The sequence below is a fragment of the Gambusia affinis genome, linkage group LG02 (genome assembly GCF_019740435.1).
Source record: "Gambusia affinis linkage group LG02, SWU_Gaff_1.0, whole genome shotgun sequence".
Classification (NCBI taxonomy): domain Eukaryota; kingdom Metazoa; phylum Chordata; class Actinopteri; order Cyprinodontiformes; family Poeciliidae; genus Gambusia; species Gambusia affinis.
Window position 1 is genome coordinate 3140660 of NC_057869.1, and position 21054 is coordinate 3161713.

The window sequence follows — 21054 nt, forward strand, 5'->3', positions numbered from 1 at the left end:
GTTCTGATTAATTAAGACTAAATAAATAAAGATATTCTGTATTTCATGCCTAAATTACAAATATAATAGCTGTATTCATTTTCAATAAATTAACTGCATTTCTTATTGCCATATCAAGATTTATTTATCTATCATAAGTAATTAATAAGTAAGTATTAATAAGTGTTCATTTTTCTCTATCTCCATTAATAAAAACAGAAATCTAGAAAAGTAAACAACAAAATCAATGTAATAAAAAAGACAAAACGTTTCATATATTTATGTCCAAAAAAATTTATTTTTACCAAATCTGGTTAAAATTCAATGATTCATTGAGTTTAAATCAACTTTAAAAATTTTTGTTTAATAACATTAATAAAAGATTTTCGCCGGACGTTAATCTGTAAAGAAAATAATAAAATTAGCAATATTCTGATTATGACAAAAAGCATCTGATTAACCTATTTTAAAAACTAATCAGAAAATCAAAATCCAGAATATCCGTGAAAACCTCCTCCCCTTTGGTGGGAGTGGCTTATGCTGCTACGTCATTACGTAGCCGGCGGGAGTTGTGACGCACGGCTTCCTTGTTTTTAATTCGGCGCGGGAGTTCCATCGGAGGAAGGTGAGAGCGCTTTAGCTAACTTCTGTTTTAAACCGTGTTTAAGCTGTCAGGATAACAGCTTTAAGTAGTTTGAGTCCAGTGTCTGCCGTTTGTGGACCTCACCGTTCAGTTTAAAGAAGTTTTAAATATTTAAAATATATTTTAAACTTAGCGTTAGCTTTGCTGAGCTCAGAAATAGCATTGACATTTAGCATAACAGTGTTATACAGAGTTGTTACAGTTGTGTAACGTATTTAAGTTTATATTTTAGTAATTTCTTTTATTTGTGTGTTCAGTCTGGTTGGTTAAAATGCCCTGTGAAAGGAAGCCGATGCGCTACGGCCACTCGGAGGGACACACCGAGGTCTGCTTCGATGACACCGGGAGGTAAGTTTATCCATTTTTTTCTAAATATGAGGAAATGAAAACCACAAATACTATGACTTGAACCAGTTTAGATGCTGGACTCCTTTTCTGCTGGACACGTGCGCCGTCAAATTCCCTCAGTCCACAAATCTGCAAACAAGATCAAACGGAAAGTGTAAAATGGATACAGTAGCTTGGATTCCAAATGCATCCCAGAACTGATGACAAAAAAAAAAAAAATTAAGACATTTTAAAGTTTATTTCAATGTGGGAAGAATAACAAATCTTGCAGTTTTCTGTAAGAGAAAACTTGATTTCTGGGACCAAACAGAAAGGGTGTCGCATGGTAACATTTCAGAAAATCCATTCTAAAAACCCCATATTTCTCCTAAATCGTGGCATGTGTCGATGTCCTTGCAAAGGTTTTCATGCTCTTTCCCTTTTTTTTTTCTTTAAAAAAAAAAAGTACATTTCAATGTATTTCTCTGTAAAGCAGTTCAGGTTGAAGTAAACTATGCCTGCATGGCTGTTATATAAACTAACATTTTGGATTTTATTTAGGTCAATTTTCAAGAAGAAAGGGGCCAGGTTTTTCATTTTAATATACCGTAAAAACACATTGAAATGTGTGGTTAAAAAAAGATAAATTACGCATTTAATCAAGAGTCTTAATGTGATTTAAGGACAGAATTATATGAATAGAATTGGAAAGAGGAAAAAGTTAGACCGTTAGAATGGTCCACATCTATCAGATTCAAAATGTCATAAAGAAAAATATTTGATCATTTTTAATTTAAAAACTTTTTTCCAGGTATATCGTAACGTGTGGAAATGACGGCGATGTTCGGATTTGGGAAAGCCTGGATGATGACGATCCAAAGTTCATCACTGTAGGGGAAAAGGCTTACTCCCTCGCACTCAAGGTTCGCCTCTCCTGTCAGATTGCAGCCTTCAGGTTGTCGTTAAAACTGATAAATCGGAGTGTGTGATTGTGGAAAACTTTTGTCTTTTGTTTCCTCGTAGAAAGGCAAGTTGGTGACGGCGAGCTCCAGCAACACGGTGCAGATCCACACGTTTCCCGACGGCGACCCGGATGGCATCCTGACGCGGTTCACCACCAACGCCACTCACGTCACCTTCAACCACAGCGGCACCAGAGTCGCCGCCGGGTCCAGGTGACCGACACCAGAAATGACCATTTTTGATAATTTTATTATGAATGTTTTGTTCCCAAACTGGCTACTTCTCCAGTTAGAGTTAGAAATTAGCTGGTATGGGTTCTGGTTTAAGAAGTTCCATTGACTTAAATTGCATGCCAATTATTTTTGTTGTATTGGATCAGAAGTGGGGACCAAATTTTAATTTTTTATTTGACTCTATGGGGATAATAACCTTTTTATTTCTGGAACTATGGCCCAAAATCCAAGTTTTGTTTCATTAGACAATCAAAACTACTAATAAACATTAATTGTTTATTAAATCAAAATTAGCTCCAATCGATTAACCGTCCGTTTTAGATCTTCGTTCGGTGTTGTACTTTGTCCGCCATCCAGCAGAGGGCGCTGCTCGTCATCTTGAAGTGGAGTTGTTAATATAGAAATCAAAGATGGCAGCCATCCCAGAGGTGAAAAATGTACTTTATGCGGTTCTGTTTTGAAACATAAATACTCGCTATTAAGTTTTCACCTTTATGGCGCTAATTCAGCTGAGCTACACGACAAAACAACGCCAACGTTTTGATAAGAAGTTACTGATGCTCTACGAAGACAAGGTTGAGATGACAGAAAACTGGAGGCTACCCAGACAAATGGAAAAAGATGGTTGTCGTGAGTTAAAGCACTTAATTTAGCGACGTTTTATTGTTCTTACAGGAACAACCACAAGTAATATATTTATAATTATAATATCTGTTCTTGAGGAATTAAGTCAGTGTTTCACGTATTTTATTTTTCTATTCAGCAACTTAAGAAGTTCCTCTAATATTTAATGATGTGACAAAATCACAATTATTCAGTCACTATTTAGTACAGCTGACACAAATAATGTTAAAATTTAAATTATATAGCATATATGTTATGGAAATATTGGCCATGTCGACATGAGAAAACTAAGGTTTTAACAAAATGGTAGCTTATCAATTACTCTTTTTTGGATCATTTCAAATTCAAAAATACTTTATTGAATCCTTTTGTAACTCTTATACATTCAAATTCTTCAAATTGTTATTATAAATGGTGATGGCTAAGATCAGTCATCTTTAGATTAACTCGTTGATAAATGATTAATCAAATTTAAAAAATTAAAATGAGCTTCAGTTATAGTCATGCTCCAGAGATTTTTCCACGTCGGTTTTACTTTGTGAATCCATCCGTGTCTGTTCTGCTGAGATTTGATTTCACGTTGCTGCAGCAGCTGCTGCTGCAGCTGAAACCCACCTGGCAGACAGAGAGCGGCTCTTCGGGTTGATTGGCTGTGATTGGAGCAGGATGTGCGTTTCCTGCATGAATTGATTCGTTTTGAGCAGCTTGATCACAACAATAGAAGCTCAGGACATGAAGCTGCATCGATGTTGCTGTTTTCTGGCAAATGAGGCCTGTTGTGTTATTGATCCCGTAAATTCTGGCTTCGCCGCCGCCAGAGGAGGAAGTCCGGATTATTTTTCCTGTTTTCTCTCACTGTGGCGTCATGAAGTTGTTATTATTCTCCTGTTTTTGTTTTTTTCTCCTCAGTGACTTCATGGTGAAGGTGGTGGAGGTGTCAGACAGCAGCCAGCAGAAAACACTGCGGGGTCACGAAGCCCCTGTCCTCAGTGTGACCTTTGACCCTAAAGATGAATACCTGGTGAGAAAAAAACCAGAACAATTTTCTTTATTAGATTTTTACTCAGACAAAAGCTGCATATTTACTTTTCTCGTTTTTAATGATAGTTATTTTATTTATTTGCTATATTTTATTTTAGTACATTTATTAATAGATATAGTACAAATGCATTAAAATTTTTACCAGGAATAAGATTAAATAATTAAACTTCTTTGCAAAGTTTTGTTTTAGTACATGTATTAATGAAAATATTTAAAAATATTTCTAATTATGTTTTATAGTATTATTACTAGGAATAAAGATAATAATCCAAGTGCAATAAATATGTTACAATGACACTTTATACAATTTTATTTAAATATTTTATTATTTTACAGTACACCTGAAATAACACAAACATAACTTAAAAATAACTTTTAAAATGTAAAGAAACAATCTGCCAATGGAACCAGGCATTTTAAAATAAATTTTAATAAATTGTTTACTAAAAACAATCTCCTATATCCTGTTGAAAAAGTTACTTTTTGTCTTATTTCATGGTCACTAAGATTTACACTAGAAAACAGAGAAAAATACTTGGTAAAATTTTGTGTTTTTGCAGTGTAAACATTTTGGAGATCAAATTAGGAAGTAATTTCACTTAATTAAATGAAATTAATGCATTTTGACATAAATTTAGAGCCATATTCTGAACTGGTTTGTATACCTGAGGGGTAAATATGATAAACTTGTTGTTGTTTTTTTATTGATCCGTTTGCGGCGTCTCGTCTCTGTCAGGCGTCTTCCAGCTGCGACGGCTCGGTCGTCGTGTGGAGCATCGAGGAGCAGGTACGTCTGACTCCCATCAGCCAGGGAAAATTAAACTTTCTGTTTCATGGGTCAAAAAAACGCCGGGGGTTTGGAGTCCAATAAAAAAATAACTAAAAGAAACAAAGTAGTGACTTTTTTATGCTATTCAACAACAAACTAGGTTGCATACTTTAAGTAAAATAGTAAAAACAAACAAACATTGAAGTATAAATTATTGTAGATCCTCTTTAAAAGAAAGGGAAATGTTTCCACTGAAAATATTCTTTGTATAATTTGAGCAATAAAAATGATATTTAGGTCATTTTGTTGAAAACTATCCAGCTAAGTTTAATAAAATCATTAAAAACAGAGTCTGGGTGTTGAATACTTGGTGTCAACGTTTTTGATTCTAAGATTTTAATCGGTCTGTAATAATTTTACTCTGTCATGGTAATAAGTTTTGCTTTAATTTATTCCAGAAGTTATTAAACGATAAATAAACGATAATATTGTTGTTTTGAGATCATTTTCCAGTAATCTAATGGTAATGCCATTATAATCCATTTCCAAATATCAATAAACTTTAAATTCTAGTGAACATTTAACACTGGAACTGGAAAACATTTTAAATATGCAGAATAAAGAAACAAAACGACAAATAAAATGAACTATGAAGTCTCTGTAAACAAAATTGTCCTTCAAAAACTGGTCTAGTTGAGCCCAAAAGACCAGACCGAAAACTTTTTACCATCCAGAGAGAAATGAGAACAAAATCAATCATGCTTTAATTGATCATGTTATTGATTGATTTATTGTGACAGGTCTAATTTTAGTTGTGGACCCCGTTCCATAAGCAGTTTCTTCAGTTTTTATCCTTTTATTTTTTTGAAAATGTAATTTTCCTGTCTCCTCTCAGACTCAGGTGATCAGCTGGCCGTTGCTGCAGAAAACCAACGACGTCAGCAACGCCACGTCTCTGTGCCGTTTGGCGTTCCAGCCTGCAGCCGGGAAGGTCGGTCAGCCGGGATTCACCACGCCGAGCCGCCGGATTAAAAAGAGACGAATCCTCTGAAAAATGTTTTCACTGTCAGTTTTTAGCTGTTCCAGTAGAAACCAGAGTTCACCTGTACGAGCGCGGATCCTGGGATCACGTGGGCTCGCTGTCCGACGAGCTGCTCACTCAGGTGGGAGCAAAACAGAAATCTACTACACTGTAAAAAAATATTGAGTTTCGGTTGAGTGTCTTTGGAAAGTGCTTGATATTCAAACTGCAGAGTTTTGTAATAAAATGTTTGATTAAAAGCCTAAATTTGGGGAAAGTTATTTACAGTAAAAACTAGATATTTTAATACACTGCAAAAACACAAAACCTTACTGAGTATCTTTGGTTCAGTTTCTAGTGCAAATATCTTGGTGCACTTGAAATAAAATGAAACCAACTTACAAATAACTTTTTAACGAGAAGTAGCAGCTTTTTAAAATAGCTTTTTTAATAATTCTTTAATATTGATGAAAATATTAAAGAATAAAAGTGCTTGTTCCATAAGCAGGTTATTTTACTTATAAAAATTATTTTTATAATTGAAATAATTCCAGTGCAACTAGTATTGTTTTATTAATCAATATTAGACAATTATCGACTTAAATCAATGTTTTGTATCTTGCTGAAAAGTTGCTTGTTAGTTAATTTTGTCTCATTCAAAGTGAACTAATTCATTTGCACTAGAAACTATAAAAAATACTTGGTAAAACTTTGTGTTTTTGCAGTGTACAGCTTAAAAACTTTTTTGTTTTAAGTCAGTAATTCTTTAATATTGATGAAAAAAGTTCTAGTTCCACTGGCAGATTATTTCATTTTTAACAAGAAAAATTTTCCCACACCAATAAGAAGATAAACTGTTTTCTGAGTTTAAATCAGACTAAATAAAATAAATATAAATCTTGTTTTAGGTCAGTTAGATTCACTAAAATCATTTCTATTTGCTTAACGCCAGAGAACAAATCCTAAAAAGTGTTTTAGTTCAGTCCATCCATCCATCCATCAGATTTGACATTAAGTTATTGAAAGTGAGAGATTTAGTTTTTTTGTTAAATTATTTATTTTCAAACTAATCCGATGGAGACGTTTCAAAACAAAATGCTGTGGAACGTAGAATATCATCACAAGATGTTACAACTGTTACTAATAATTGATATCAGATCATGGTGAATTGAAACTGTTATTGTTTTTATCTCCAAAGTGAGGCTGGAAAAGTTTGAAACTTACCTTGAAAGTGCTTGAAAAAAGTGCTTGAATTTCTCGTTGGGAAAAGTGTCTGAATGAAAACCCGGGTTCAGCTGTAAAGAAGCGTTCTGGTGGTTTATTCCTCATAAATAAAGTTGTTTTTCTCTCTTTGCAGCCGGTCAACGTGGCGTCCTGGTCCCCTTGCGGCCGCTTCCTTGCAGCCGGCGCCGTCGGAGGTTTGCTGACGATCTGGGACGTGAACAGCCGGCTGGTGGTGGAACGGTGCGGCCCAGAGTCGGATCTCTTAGGAACCGTGTTTATCGTCGTCGTTCTTAGAGGTGAAATGTGTTTCCTGCAGGCAGAAGCATGAGAAAGGATTCACGGTGTGCAGCTTGGCCTGGCATCCATCCGGCAGCCAGATCGCCTACACGGACACAGAGGGCTGCCTGGGCCTGCTGGACGGACTCGGCACCTCCGGTACCGGTACCGACTCCACCAAGGTACCGCCACCTTCCACCTCCACTCTAACACTCACTGCTGTCTCCCTCTCCATGCAGGAAGCTCTTTCTGAACTGGTTTACTAATTTTTAATTAGATTTCTGTTGGTACTTGCAGTTTTATTCATTTAAATAATATTTCTAAATGGATTTGTGCAGTTTTACTAATTTTATAGAACATTTCTGTTCGTTTTGCGCAATTTTTACTGATTTTCAAATAAAATTTGTGATTGTATTTGCATAGCTCCTGTCATTTTAAATCACATTTCTGTTGGTATTTGCACATCTATTTTGTTGGCACAGTTTTATTTTCACAAAAAGTATTTTTAATGCACGTTTGTACATTTTTAAAAGTTGTTCCAACCATCCTACTCTGCAGATTCTTTTGGATTTAGGGCAGATTATTCTTGATAACTGCACAGTATTTTATATTCTTTTTAATTTAGTTTTGATATATTTTTGTCTATCTAAATCCCTCGTTTTATTTATTTAGTTTTTTCATTTTTTGCCAAATCTATCAGGCTCCTGCTTTGCTCAGTTTGTTCCACCAATTAATTGAAGACGATGAGATTAATTTCCGTCCAACAGAATGACTACATATAATTTCTGTTTTGTCTTCAGGCTCCAGCTGCGAAACCTGCTAACGACTACGACGACCTGTTTGACGAGGATGATGACAGACTGATGGATGAAGGACTCAGTGACGCCAATTCTCCAGTAAAGAAGGCGGCGGAGGATGAGGACGATGACGACTTCCTGATCCCGTCCACGGGTCGAGTGAGGAACAGAGCCGCCATCCTGAACGATGAGAACTCGCTGGGTGAGGAAGAGTTGGATCGTTTCAGGTGTTTTCTGGACCTGCCGTTTAGCTACAAGAACAGAAAACACGACTCTGACACGCAACTGCAGGACAGGAACAAATGTTTTAAACAACTTCCCGTTACATTCCTGGACTTTGAGGTTAAATTTCAAAATCTACACGTTTTATTCCAGCATTTACATCTAATGTACTGATATGTTACGATGTTTATCTTGCAGGATACATTTCAGCAACTGCAAACTACTCTCTAGTAATATCTCTGTTTCCATGGAAACTCATAGGCTCCAAACGTTCAGCTTAATTTACTGGTTACATCCCTTGAATTTTATGTTTTTGTCTAAAAACTGCAGGTTAACATTTGTTAATTAAAGTTAACATCATAGAATTTACTTGCATGCTGTTTTCCTGAATTTGTTGACACTTTGCGCCACTTTCCAGAACTTGATTCCAATTTTAATACTACATTTTAGATTTTGTGTGTCCTTTTCAGAATGTGCAGGCTACTTTGAAGTACTTGCATTCTGGATTGTGCATTTTTTAACTTTTCTTAACATTCCCAGAACCTAACCTGTGCAGATTGCTCAAATTCCTACGGGGGGGAAACTAACCTGCAGGTTCCAGAAACTGATCTGCGTTTTTAGAAAGTCAAACAGGTTGTTTGACTTTGAAAAAGTGACCAGATCACAGGTCACTTTATGATCCAGTCTGTCTCCGTGTTCAGTGAACACGAAGGTCTGGGAAGGATTGGCTGCTTACTGTATCTTTGATCACGATGCTTTTAAATGCCACACATTAAATTCTAAATGAGTTTCAAAACGCTGTTTCAGCATAGAGATGTCTGGAGCACGTTTCTGTGAGATCACTGTTAAATTTGAAGTTTATTTTGTTCTTATGCTCTAATTCCAGACACAGGATCCCTAAAACTCGGTCAGGATAAGTTTGGGGACGATGATGATGACGACGCCGGCAGCTCTGTGGCCCCGGCGGCGGCGCAGCGCCCCGTCTACGACGGCCCGGTGCCGACCCCTCCCCAGAAGGCCTTTCAGCCCGGATCCACGCCAGCTCACCTCACTCACCGCTTCATGGTAGGACGCCCGGACTCACACCTCCATTTTCCCGCTGTGGGTTTCCTCCCTCATGCAGCCTAAACTGTCCAGATGTGGAACTCTGTGGGGATAGTGCGAGGCTACAACGACGAGCAGGACAACGCCATCGACGTGGAGTTTCACGACACCGCCGTCCACCACGCCATGCACCTCACCAACTCCCTGGGTCACACCATGGCCGACCTTTCCCAGGAGGCCGTGCTGCTGGCCTGCCCAAGCACCGACGACCTCGCCAGGTGAGGCTGGATTGGACGATGCGGCTGAAAACCGTATCACGATAAAAGCGTTTCATCTGAGTTGATATTGATAATTAGAGCTTTTTTTGTTTTAAATATCTGAAAAACTGACTTCCAGTTTTCACTTTTTTTGTTTTTATTTTTGAGCAGTTAAGAGGCACAGTGGTGAAACCTGAAACTGCTGCTGTGCAAGTTTCTCAACAGATTGTTGCTAGGTAACCAGCAGTTACTCAGCAGGGTGTTGCTAGGTAACCAAAGTGTGAGATAGTTGAAGCCTGTCAGTCTGACAGGCGGGTACTACCAGGATATTTTCACATTTTCGTTTTGTTTCATTTTCATCATAAAATTAGCGTAAAATTAAATTATATTTCTATATTAGGGAGAAATTTGCCAAGTCCTCTTCTGCATGTTGACAGAAACCAAACTGTCACTAGATTTATATCCAGGGAGAAAACATATTTTACCTATTAGAACGCCGGCAATTTCCTCAGCCTTAATTTAAAATTATATTTTATAAAAGTTAAGAAATAAAGACACTACGACCATTATTTTGAAGGATTCCTGCTCAACCACATTGGAACACCCTGATATTTTTGGACGTCACTCATTGCGTAGTAAAGGATCATTTATCACTTTTATCTCTTTGTACCAAAATTTGTCTTCAATCTGCTGCTTTTGTCTCAACTAATTGTTTTTTTGAAGGATGGATTTGTTTACAGTATCTTCATAATTCATTTTATTTATTGTTTCTGTTTTGTTTATTTATTTTGGATATTTAAAATGTCTTTCGGTGTAATATTTTTGTTAGAAATTAAAGTTTATTGATATTTGACAAAGTTCTGGCGTTATTTTGCCATTACTGTTATATTACTGGAATGTTCTCAAAACAACAACGTTATTGTTTAATAAATACTTAAACAATAATAATTACTCGTCCAGTGAAATGTGTTATCATGGCAGGCCTAGTGATGGCGCGTCGCTAGCTCTAGCGGCTAATGGCGCCGTCCTCCCCAGTGATGTGTATCAATGGGTTCTTCCAGTTCCAGTGAACGTCTCTAACTTCTCCTGTTTGCTCCCAGTAAGCTGCAGTGCCTCCACTTCTCCTGCTGGGACACCAGTAAGGAGTGGATGGTGGACCTGCCGCAGGGCGAGGACGTGAAGGCGCTGTGTCTGGGTCAGGGCTGGGCGGCCGTCGCCACCAGCGCGCTGCTGCTGCGGCTGTTCTCGGTGGGCGGCGTCCAGAGGGAGATCTTCAGCCTGCCGGGGCCGGTGGTGTGCCTGGCCGGCCACGGGGAGCAGCTGCTGGTGGTTTACCACCGAGGTGCGACCCAAACACACTCCAGTACGAAGGTTTCCTGAGTCTAAGCAAAGCCACAGGCTGGACTTTTCTGCACAACAGAGTTATTTTTCCTCATTTCTGCGTTTATTTGCCTGAATATCATCCTACTGAAAAGTCCTGAGTTTAGTTCTTTTGCAGATTTTGTTTTTAAAATGTCCTGATATTTCACATTTTAAGCAATTAATTGTGATTAATCCCTTATTGAATTAATCAATAAATTTTGTTATTGATTAAATCATTAACTAGAGCAACTTGCTGAGAGAATAATATATTGTCACCTTCCTAAAATAATGGCCAAACTCATTTTTTGCTAAAAGTTTTTATTTATTTTTTTAAACTCACCTGGTTCAAATTCAGTAAAATTAATCTCCTATCGAGCACCAATCATTAATCCAAAACAAATATTGATTAATTTATAATATGTTTTTATCTGCAGATGAATCCTTTGCTACTAATGATGAAGCTTTCACTAAAGGAATGCTGTAACCATTTTAGTGATCAATTAATCTGACAGTTAATTGGATCATAAATTGTTGTTGGGTTTTAGTCAATGAAATGTTTGTTTATTTGCATATTTTAACATATTTCTAATGTATAAAAGTGGCTTAAAAGGTTAAATAAAAAATCTGCCAATGTTTTTATGATTAATCAGTTAATCTTCAGACGAATTGATTAGAAAAATGATCATAATTGCAGCCCCAAGTTCTCTCTACAATGTCCCTAGAGGCTTTGGAAGAAAAACAGGCCCACAGCATCACACGTCTTCAGCCGTACCCAACAGATTTGATGTTGAAAATGTCAGTTTGCGTCTCATCTGACTAAAGTTCACAACTCCTAATTAAAAGGCAAACTCCACATGTTCGTGTTTGTGATGGTAGGATGGAAAAAGCCTTTTCTTAGCTTCACTTCCGATCCACTTTGCAAGTAAATGACATCTACTGGTTGTCATGGAGACAGGTGAGCTCAGTATGTTACAGATCTGAAAATGGCGAGTTTTTTTTTTTGTTTTTTTTTTTTTACCTTTTCCCCTCGTTATCACCTCCTCTGGGCGTTTTGATGGGTACAAACTGAAACCTCTATCAAAGATGAACAGGCTTTCAAAATGGCCGCCCTTGAATTGTATTGATGCTCATGTTTCTTTGCTCCACGCCCTCAGCGACGGGTTTCGACGGAGAACAAGCTCTCGGCATTCAGCTGCTGCAGTTTGGTCGCAGAAAGAGGCAGCTGATGAACGGCGAACCGCTCCCCCTCTCCCCCAAGTCGTACCTCTCCTGGGCTGGGTTCACCGCCGAAGGTCAGAACCCGGACCGAGTTTCTCACGCCTGGATGAAGAGTTTGGTTTCAGCGCCGCTTTCTCATGTTTTCAGGCACGCCGTGCTACGTGGATTCAAACGGGCTGGTGCGGATGCTGAACCGCGCGCTGGGCAACACGTGGACGCCAGTTTGTAACACCAGAGAAACCTGCAAGAGCAAATCGGATCACTACTGGGTGGTTGGGGCCCACGAGAACCCCCAGCAGCTCAGGTGAGCCTCCAAACCTCACAGGAAACTGGAAGAAGCTTTTACATATTACTGCTGAGAAAAAATATGACTGTATATGGAGAATAAAGTGTTTTTATGTTGAAAATAATTGCAGTGAAGCTCAAAATATTATAAAATTCCTATAAGTTTTTTTTCACTCCTTTCAAAAAGTTAAATTATTTTAGATTCATTACAGATGGAGTGAAATATTCAAAACTTTTTTCTTGTACATTTTATTAATCTGGTTTACAGACGATAAAAACCCAAAATGCGGTGCTCAAAATATCAGACTATTACACAAGATCAATTTTTTAAAATTATGTTTTAAAGAGCAAATAAAAAGTATGTTCAAGTCTATACCAGGGCTTCAACCAGCAATTATTTTAGTTATTGATTATTCTATTTATTAATAAAAAAAATCAGATTAAAAACTTTGTCACATTCAAAATAAAAAGTCTCCAATAATCAAACATTATGGAAGTTTAGGGTCACATAAAAAATATTCTGGCTTTTTTTTTTTTCCTCAGAATTTCATGTTTTTAAATCTTAATTCTTAATTTTTGTCACAAATTTCTGACCTTCACATCAGAATTAGTGCTTTTTTCCTCTGAATTATGAACTTTTACTGTTTTTTATCTGAATTGTGACTTTAGTCTTATAAAAAAAAATCAAATTTATGAGGAAAAATTCAGATATTTTTTAATTCTCAGTGGCTCTAACCCTCTTCTGCAACCTCCTGTTCCAACTGTTATTACCTTGAATTGGAGTTTTAGGCCTTTTAAACTCAGTCCGGTGGCAGTAAATGGCCCCTGCGCCACACTTTGAACACCATTGCTTTAACTTATTCACAATAATGAAACCGTTTCATTTCACGCTGGGTTTAGTGAACCTATATAATTCTCATGAGCTTCATGTTTACGGTTTAAATTTTGACGTCGAGTTGATTATTTTATTTTTGTTATTATTTGAATGCGTTCAGGTGTATCCCGTGCAAAGGCTCCCGGTATCCTCCCACTCTGCCTCGGCCGGCTGTCGCCATCCTGCCGTTTAAGCTGCCGCTGTGTCAAACCGGCACAGAAAAGGGACAAATGGAGGTGAAGGCAAACACAAAAACCCAACACATGTTGGCAAACGGCTTCACTCTGTTCATTTTGTTTCTGGGGCGTGCTTGTTTGTTGTAGCAGAACGGTTTCAGGAAGTAATTCCTGAATTTTCCGTCCTCCATTTTGTTTCCAGGAGCAGTACTGGCGATCCGTCCTGTTCCATAATCACTACAGCTTCCTGTCCTCCAGCGGCTACGAAGTCGACGAGGCTGCGCAGACGCAGTCGGACAAGGAGCAGCAGGAGCTTCTCATGAAGATGTTTGCTGTAAGTAAGAAGGAACATGGACATTAACAATACTCTGAAATACACATTTAATTCTTCTATTTGGGTTTTTACTGCTTCTAAGAACAAAAAACAATTTAAAAAACCACCCAGCTGTTTTTCAGCAATAAGTTTTTGATATTTTTTTATGTTTTTTTTTTGGTATCTGGAAAATAAGCCATTTAAAAAACCTTCCTAATGTAACACTGACCTTTCACCTAGTAGCCCCAGCCAAGCCCAGCCCCGTTACCTAGCAACCCCAGGGGAACTCTGCCCGTTGCCTAGCAACCCAAGCTGAGCTTCACCACTTTGGGTCAGTTTGGTCAGAAAATGGACAGAACAAGAGTAACAGAAATGAAAGCTAGAATAATTTAAACAGCAACAAGCAATAAATCAGTTAATTTAGTTAATTAAATGATAGTTAGTTGTACGGAGGCTCCACTTCTGCTTTGAAAAGCAGAAGTGGAGCATCTAAAAACGGCATCTGTTTGAAGCCGTTTTTATTAAAATGTAAAAGTCGAGTTGGAGTTTGAAGTGACCAGAGGCCCTAAAACACAGAACTGAGCAGATTAAAATCTTGCGAAGGATTTTGTAAAAAAGATCAATAAACATGTTTTGTGTCGACCCGACCGGCTCGAGGAAGCATGACGGGTCTCCTCTGACGCTTTGTTTGGTCCAGTTGTCCTGTAAACTGGAGCGGGAGTTTCGCTGCGTGGAGCTGGCGGAGCTGATGACCCAGAACGTGGTGACTCTGGCCATCCGGTACGCGTCCCGATCCAGACGGATGAACCTGGCGCAGCGGCTCAGCGAGATCGCGCTGGAGAAGTCGACCCAGCTTCAGGAAGATGAGGAACCCGAAGACGAGCCGGAGTTCTCCCGCGACAGACGGTAAATCAGAACACATCGGTGTCTACGGCGGAAACGATTAATCGATTATTACAATAATCAACTACATTGTTAGCTAGAGTGTAAAGGCTCAAATAAGGCCTTTTGCTGAATGAACAACTTATTCAGAGCAGTAGTTAAACTAAAACTTTACAGAAAATAAATACATTTAGCATTTCATATGAAAAGAAAATGTTCTACCAGAACTCAAGATGCAGTTTTAGCTTCATCTGTTTTAAAATTACTGTGAAAAATTATCCTAGTAAAGCACCATTTGCTATAAAATGATTAATCAATCAATAATAATCAGTAGATCAGGCAGAAAGGTCTGAACTTTTCACACGATAGAAATATTTCTTAGCTGCAGATGCATCTTTTCCTCCCAATGAGTTTTTCTCTAAAGGAATGCTAATATTCCATTTTAGTGATTGATTATTCTAATAATCGATTAAATGGATAATAAATTCTACTTATTTTTTTATTTAACCACTTAATCCTTTCTATACAACATTTAAATTACATTAAAATATTAAAGTAAACAAATTAGATTTATTTTAAAAAATTAGGACCGAAACGATTAATCGAACTAACTGCACTTATTTAGTATCTCATTAATCGTTAACTGGAGTATACTTACAAAAAAATAATATCCAGGACGGTAATTAAGCCAAAACTGTATAAATAATATATATACATTTTGCATTTAAGATTAAAGAACCTTTGTCTGTAAAAATGTTTTACCCAAAACTATTTAAGTGGCAGTTTTATCTTCACCTGTTTCAAATTCACTACAGAAATGCTGTTGTTGCATTTTAGGCAACAGAATGTTGCTAAAAATTTATTGAATTATTTCCTAATTTGCATCTTTAATGTATCTTTAATATAATGTAAAAAGTTAAATGTAAAATCTGCAGAATGTGGCTATTTATCCGATTAATCGTTAGAGCAATCGATTAATCAAACAATCGTTCGTTGCAGCTCTGGATTAAATGGTCTGTAATCTGGAATTGAACAAATGTTTCCAGTCTGTTTATTTTCTATATCCGTAAACGTCCTTTAACTTTATTTGGCCAGTTTTCGGCAGACTGAACCTTACAACACGAGGCAGAATGAGGAGGAGGAGCAGGAGGAGGATGAAGAAGAGCGAGTGGAGGAAGAGGACGGAAGGGAAATGGAGACAGAGGAAACTAAAAGACGTGAGTTTTCAGCTCCTTTCCTCTGTTGGTTCTTCCCAAACCGTGGACGAGTCCAGCTGACGGTTCCCGTTTGATTCTCAGGTTTGAATCCTTTCGCTAAAGAGTCGGGTTTCCCTGCGAAGCCGTCGCTGACGCCAAGTGAGTCCAGGACGCAGGCGACCACCAGCGGCTTGTCGCTTGTTTGCTCATTTCAGTATCGTCTGTCTGTGGATAAATTACTTTATTCATGTTGAAGTGAAACTCTTTGGTTAAAATAAAAAAAAAATCATTTATTAAGCGGCTTATCAAAGTTTTACATCTGCATTGCACCAGGAAATTTGTTCATCATTCTGTCCATTTATCCGTCTGTCTGACTAAAATTCCTGAATCTTTCTGATCCAGTTGGCCGAGTTGGAAGATCAAACCCCTTCAAGGTGAGAACCACAGCGCGTTTCTACACCAGGTCATGTTTTGTAGCGTAAACGTTAAACTGTGGGTTAAATCCGACGCGTTCAGGTCGCTGATTCTGGCAAGCCGACGTCTTCGTCCGGACAACCTCGAGCGTCAAACATCCTGGACAACATGAGGTCCAGCAGGAAGTTGGCGCCGCTCAGCGGGTCGGCAGGAAAACCCGGCAAAGGCCCCGTCCTCAAGCCACTGGCTCCCAGAGCCAAAGCCAAGGTAACTACAGCCGAAACGATTAATCGGATTAATCATGATTAATCGACTATTGATTTATTAAGGTGTTTCTAATATTGTTTAAGAAAGACTTGAATAAGTATTTATATTTAATTATTCGTCAGATTAATCCATAAATAAAAGAATCGTCACTTGCTGTCCTAAAGGTGACATCATCATCTTTAAAATAAATAATATCTATGACTTGTTAATATAACTAAATTTAGACAATATGGATCCTATTTTGGTGTTTTTAGGACTTTAAACAGAAGTTCTGACATTTTTTATCTGTTTGAGCAAAACAAAAGGCCTTTAATTTTTATTTCTTGTGCTTTTCTCCAACAGGCTCAGTCAACTTTGCTGCAGATCTCCAGCAACAAGACGGCCAATAAGAAAACTGTGGAGGCCGCGGAGCCGGCCGCAGATCTGCAGAAACAGCCTGACGCTGCAGCGCCACCTGCAGAAAACACAGAAAATAAGAGGTGGAGTATATCAAGAGAAGAGCAGATTAGGGAAACGTCTGTGTAAAAAAACCAAGAAATTAAGAATCTCTCTTTGTCTTCAGGCCAAAAACAGGATTCCAGCTGTGGCTGGATGAGAACCGGAAAATCATAATCGCCGATAATCCAGACCTGGATGAGACGGACGTCATCAAAGAGGCGATGGGACGATTCAGGACGCTGTCAGCAGACGAGAGACTGGTACAGAAATATTAATTCAATTCATCCGTAACCTCAACACCTGCGCCGCTGTCCTGCAGGGGCATGCAAGAGCGAGAGACGAGAGAAATGGTGACTGAAACCACCAGAGAGCGTTTTGCCTCTGTACGAAAGTAGAACTAAAAAGCACGGTGGAATTAGTGTCATGATATGGGGTTGCACCGTTTCTGAATGTTTTTATATGGCATCAGGGATTTCTGTTATCTGGAGAACAAAAAGCAGTTCCCTGTTTTAGTGACTGAAACTGTATTTTAGCTAAGGTTAGCTAAAATGTTGCCAGTAGCATGTGGGCTTTTGCTATCATTTTGACTAACATTGACTCTCTTCATTCAGTATGCCGAACTTGGCTATTTTATCAGTATTAATTAAAATGCTAATTTTAGCCACAAACCAAATGCTGTTGGCTAACACTAGCATGTTGAGGTGCTAGCATGATGACATCAGCAAGATGTGAGCTCACACCATTCAGTATGCTAACTGTAACTGTTTCATTAATATTAGTTAAAATGCTAATTCTAGCTATAATGCTAACATTGCATGAGGGTTATCAAACGCATGTTGACTCATTATTGGCCCCAAAACGTTTGGACTGAGGTCCAGCTGCATCTGCCTTTGAATTAAAATTACTGGAAATTTGTCTTTTTACTATTAACTCCTTAAGTGCCACCCTCAAAATGCTTATGTGTAAGTCAAAAATATTTTGACTTCCAAGTAGGGTTGAACGACTACATATTTTTTAAGGTCGACTACATCATGATAATAGTCGAGTCGATGTCGACTAGTCGCGGTGACTACACACACACACACACACACACACTCCCCTTCTCCTGCTTTTACTAAGTCTATTATGGAGAATTAAAAGAGCAATAAACAGATCATTCTTGTGAGCAGCGGGGAAAAGTTTGTTGCACAAAGTCGGGTCTGACTTTTTTTTTCTAAACACCGGCTGATGCTGATGATCTCTGGATAGTTACTATAGGAGTCAAATTATCACACTGACTACATGGTGCTTTTGGAACATCACAAGCCAAACTTGTTATGAACGGATCCCGTTTGGTTACAGCTGAATTCAACGAAACCACCTGCTTCTCCTCCGCCCGATGCGCGGCAGGAAGCTCTGCTGACTCAGCAGATTGAACCATTTAAGATATTTTCTAGTCAACGTCAACATGATAAAAGTCGAGTCGATGTCGAGTTGACTAGTCGTTGTGACGTCATAGCAACGCAAGACGCAAAGCTTTGGAGTAACGTACAGGCTTTAGCCTATTACCCGTTTTCACGGAAAAATACGGCATTTACACAGAACAGCAACAAGTGAAACAACAAAACATCGGGATAGTTTATGATAAATAATAAGTTGCTGGGAAACCAACATTCAAAAGGAAACGCACATCTTTTAGATGGCATTACCAGAGATCTTTATTTAATCAGCAACATAACATCATAATGTATCAGTTAGATCGTCGTGACAAAGACACTCGCGAGCCGCTAAGTGACATCCTTAGCGGGAAGGGGGCGAGTTTTAGACGGCTCGTGTTTTGTAGTTGACTGCAGCTGAAACTCCATCTCCTTTTAAAAACACTGTTAAACCACAAATATGCATCCATCTACATATCATTTAAACTAATGTATTAACTTATTTTTCTTGTGTCTTGTGAGGTATACTGTGCTGTCAGATCAGCACAGGCTGTCACCACCGGCAATCACATGACTGCGACTAGTCGACATGAAATGTAAAAACTCGCGAGACGTCCTAGAGTCGACTAGTCGACTAATTTGTTCAACCCCTACTTACAAGTCACTGTCATGACTATAGAATAGATCAAATTATCAAAGGCAAGAGTATTTTTTGGAATTTATTGAAAACTGTTTATTGTAATGTTAAAAAGAAAGTGAAAATCATGATTATTAAAATATGAAAACATTTGTATACTATTAAGCAGGAAAAGAAATGGAGAAATATGCACCATTCTTCTGAGGGCCACAAAAAAATCAGTGCCTGGACCACATCTGGCCCTCGCGCCTCACTTTGAACATCCCTGGTTTAGACTTTCTACAAGAAAATGTTAACCCCTAGAGGTAAAACATGCAGTTTTAGACATGGATTAATTATTTGTTTTCTTGTAAAAAGCAAATATTGAATATTTTAAAACCCAGGACCATATGTGAATATTTTAAATGAGCACAGCTAAACAATATTTCCAAAATAAATTCATTCAAATGTTGGTTTTTTGGACGGTAAGGAGGAAAAACGAGGGCAGCTGCGTCACAAATGAGTCGCTTCACCTTTTCATCTTCCTGCTCCTGACCCTGCATACATCATGTCCGTCAGCGGGAAACCGGATCATTCGGAACAGAAAGCAAAGAGGAGGTGGAGAGGAAGATGAGGAGGATGAAGAGGGTCGTTGCCTGGGAACCCGACGATCCTGTGATGATGCTTTCAGCTGGTTGATGTTCAGGAGAGAAGACGACATTTCTTTTTATCCGCTGTTTTGGATTTTGGGGGTTTCTTGGATTGGATACTTTAAATTTACTGTATTTATTGATACAAAAAAATTAACAAACACTTGCATTGGATCCCCTTGACCAGCAGGGGGCGCACAGCGTAGCAGAGCACTATTATCCTACAAACCTTTACAAATTTATCTGGTTCAAAGAAACTAAGAGAAAAACAAGAAAGATCCTCAGAAAGTCTGGCAGCTAAATAAATTACATTTGCTTTAAAACTTTTCTATATTTACTGTATTGTCAAATCCTCATGTTTTATTTCTGGTTGTATATTTTCCAGGTTTCCATGTTTTTGTGTGGAAAACTATAGAATTTGGTTTCAATTCCAGATCTGGATGACGGTCAAAAAATATTTTAATTCTAGACTTTATTCCTGATCTATTTATTCAAAAGATTTGCAATCAGTCTATTTATCCGTTTGCCCCTCCATCTGTCCGTCCGTACATGAGCTTCTTTTACTTTTACTGAACTTTTTGTTTTACCAGGGAAATGTTTAAAAATTCAAATTCAAATTTGAAATCATTGTAAAATTAAGTTTTAGCTCAAAGTTTCATTGACTATCAACCAAGAAGTGAAAAAATGACATTTGATACAGACATCTGTGACCCCAAGGTCAGATTAGCAACAATCCGCTGCTTTTCATGTCGGACTGGTTTGTTTCTGTTACCGACAGCTGCTGGAGGTGTGTGTGTGTTTGTTTCTAATACCTTGTGGGGACCATTTTCCTGACACATACTACGTTGTGGGGATCCACTGCTCCGTGTGTGTGTGTGTGTGTGTGTCTCCACTCAGCGGCCTGATGATTCATCCCAGATCTATTACGTCTAGGAAACGCTTCCTTTTGTCTCTGAGAGGAGAGAGAAAAAATAAAATCACGAGGGGGAAGAGAGACGCCGCCTGTCAATAGTGATTAAACATGACAGGATGCAATTTCCAGCTGCGCGCCTGAGTGTCCGTGTGTGCTGTTAGTCATCGCCGTGCAGGTGTTCGCCGCCTGCATTGGACGATGAGTAGAAATCTCTGGGTTTTTGTCCCGAACTGCAATTAACGTGAGTGTCTTGGTGTCTTCTGTTCCAGTCGTGGACAGAAAGAGCGAAAGGACAAAGTGGAGACGCTGCGGACCTGAAAAAAAGAAAGAGAGCAGAAAACGAAGCGGTGGAGAGCGATGAAAGTAACGCCAGGAAGAAGTCGTCGTCCCTGGATTCGTCCTCCAAGCTGTCTGCATTCGCATTCAGCAAAAACTGAATGTTTTACCCATGAAAAATGTGGAAGAGCTTTTGAGACGAGTTATCTGTTTCTGTGTTGGATCAAACGAACCAGATTGAAAGTTATCTGGTTCTCTTTTATATTCAATTTGTAAAAACCTTTCTGTATTTTAGCAATTAAATAAATATTAAAATTCAGATTTAGTGTGAATAAATGG

At 38.3% G+C, this 21054-nt stretch overlaps 1 protein-coding gene across 1 annotated transcript; it reads left to right on the forward strand.

The window, feature by feature from the left end:
- The first annotated feature begins 523 nt into the window (after window positions 1–523).
- Window positions 524–21034, forward strand: wdhd1 (WD repeat and HMG-box DNA binding protein 1). Its single transcript, XM_044141406.1, has 26 exons — window positions 524–604; window positions 880–970; window positions 1761–1872; window positions 1973–2124; window positions 3679–3790; window positions 4547–4597; window positions 5475–5570; window positions 5650–5742; window positions 6958–7064; window positions 7141–7282; window positions 7901–8099; window positions 9006–9184; window positions 9257–9441; window positions 10521–10762; window positions 11937–12074; window positions 12148–12304; window positions 13281–13395; window positions 13538–13669; window positions 14346–14554; window positions 15626–15747; window positions 15829–15885; window positions 16129–16160; window positions 16243–16407; window positions 16750–16886; window positions 16970–17105; window positions 20709–21034. The coding sequence occupies exons 2-26, from the start codon at window positions 894–896 to the stop codon at window positions 20874–20876; spliced, it is 3315 nt and encodes a 1104-aa protein (XP_043997341.1). The 5' UTR covers window positions 524–604; window positions 880–893; the 3' UTR covers window positions 20877–21034.
- Window positions 21035–21054: the final 20 nt, after the last annotated feature.

Bases quoted from the DNA above. Each gene is read 5' to 3' on its own strand.
- wdhd1 (XM_044141406.1), top strand. From the start codon at position 894: ATGCCCTGTGAAAGGAAGCCGATGCGCTACGGCCACTCGGAGGGACAC. The intron at 14,555-15,625 runs GTAAATCAGAAC...TTATTTGGCCAG, and splicing joins GAGTTCTCCCGCGACAGACG to TTTTCGGCAGACTGAACCTT. The intron at 15,748-15,828 runs GTGAGTTTTCAG...TTTGATTCTCAG, and splicing joins GACAGAGGAAACTAAAAGAC to GTTTGAATCCTTTCGCTAAA.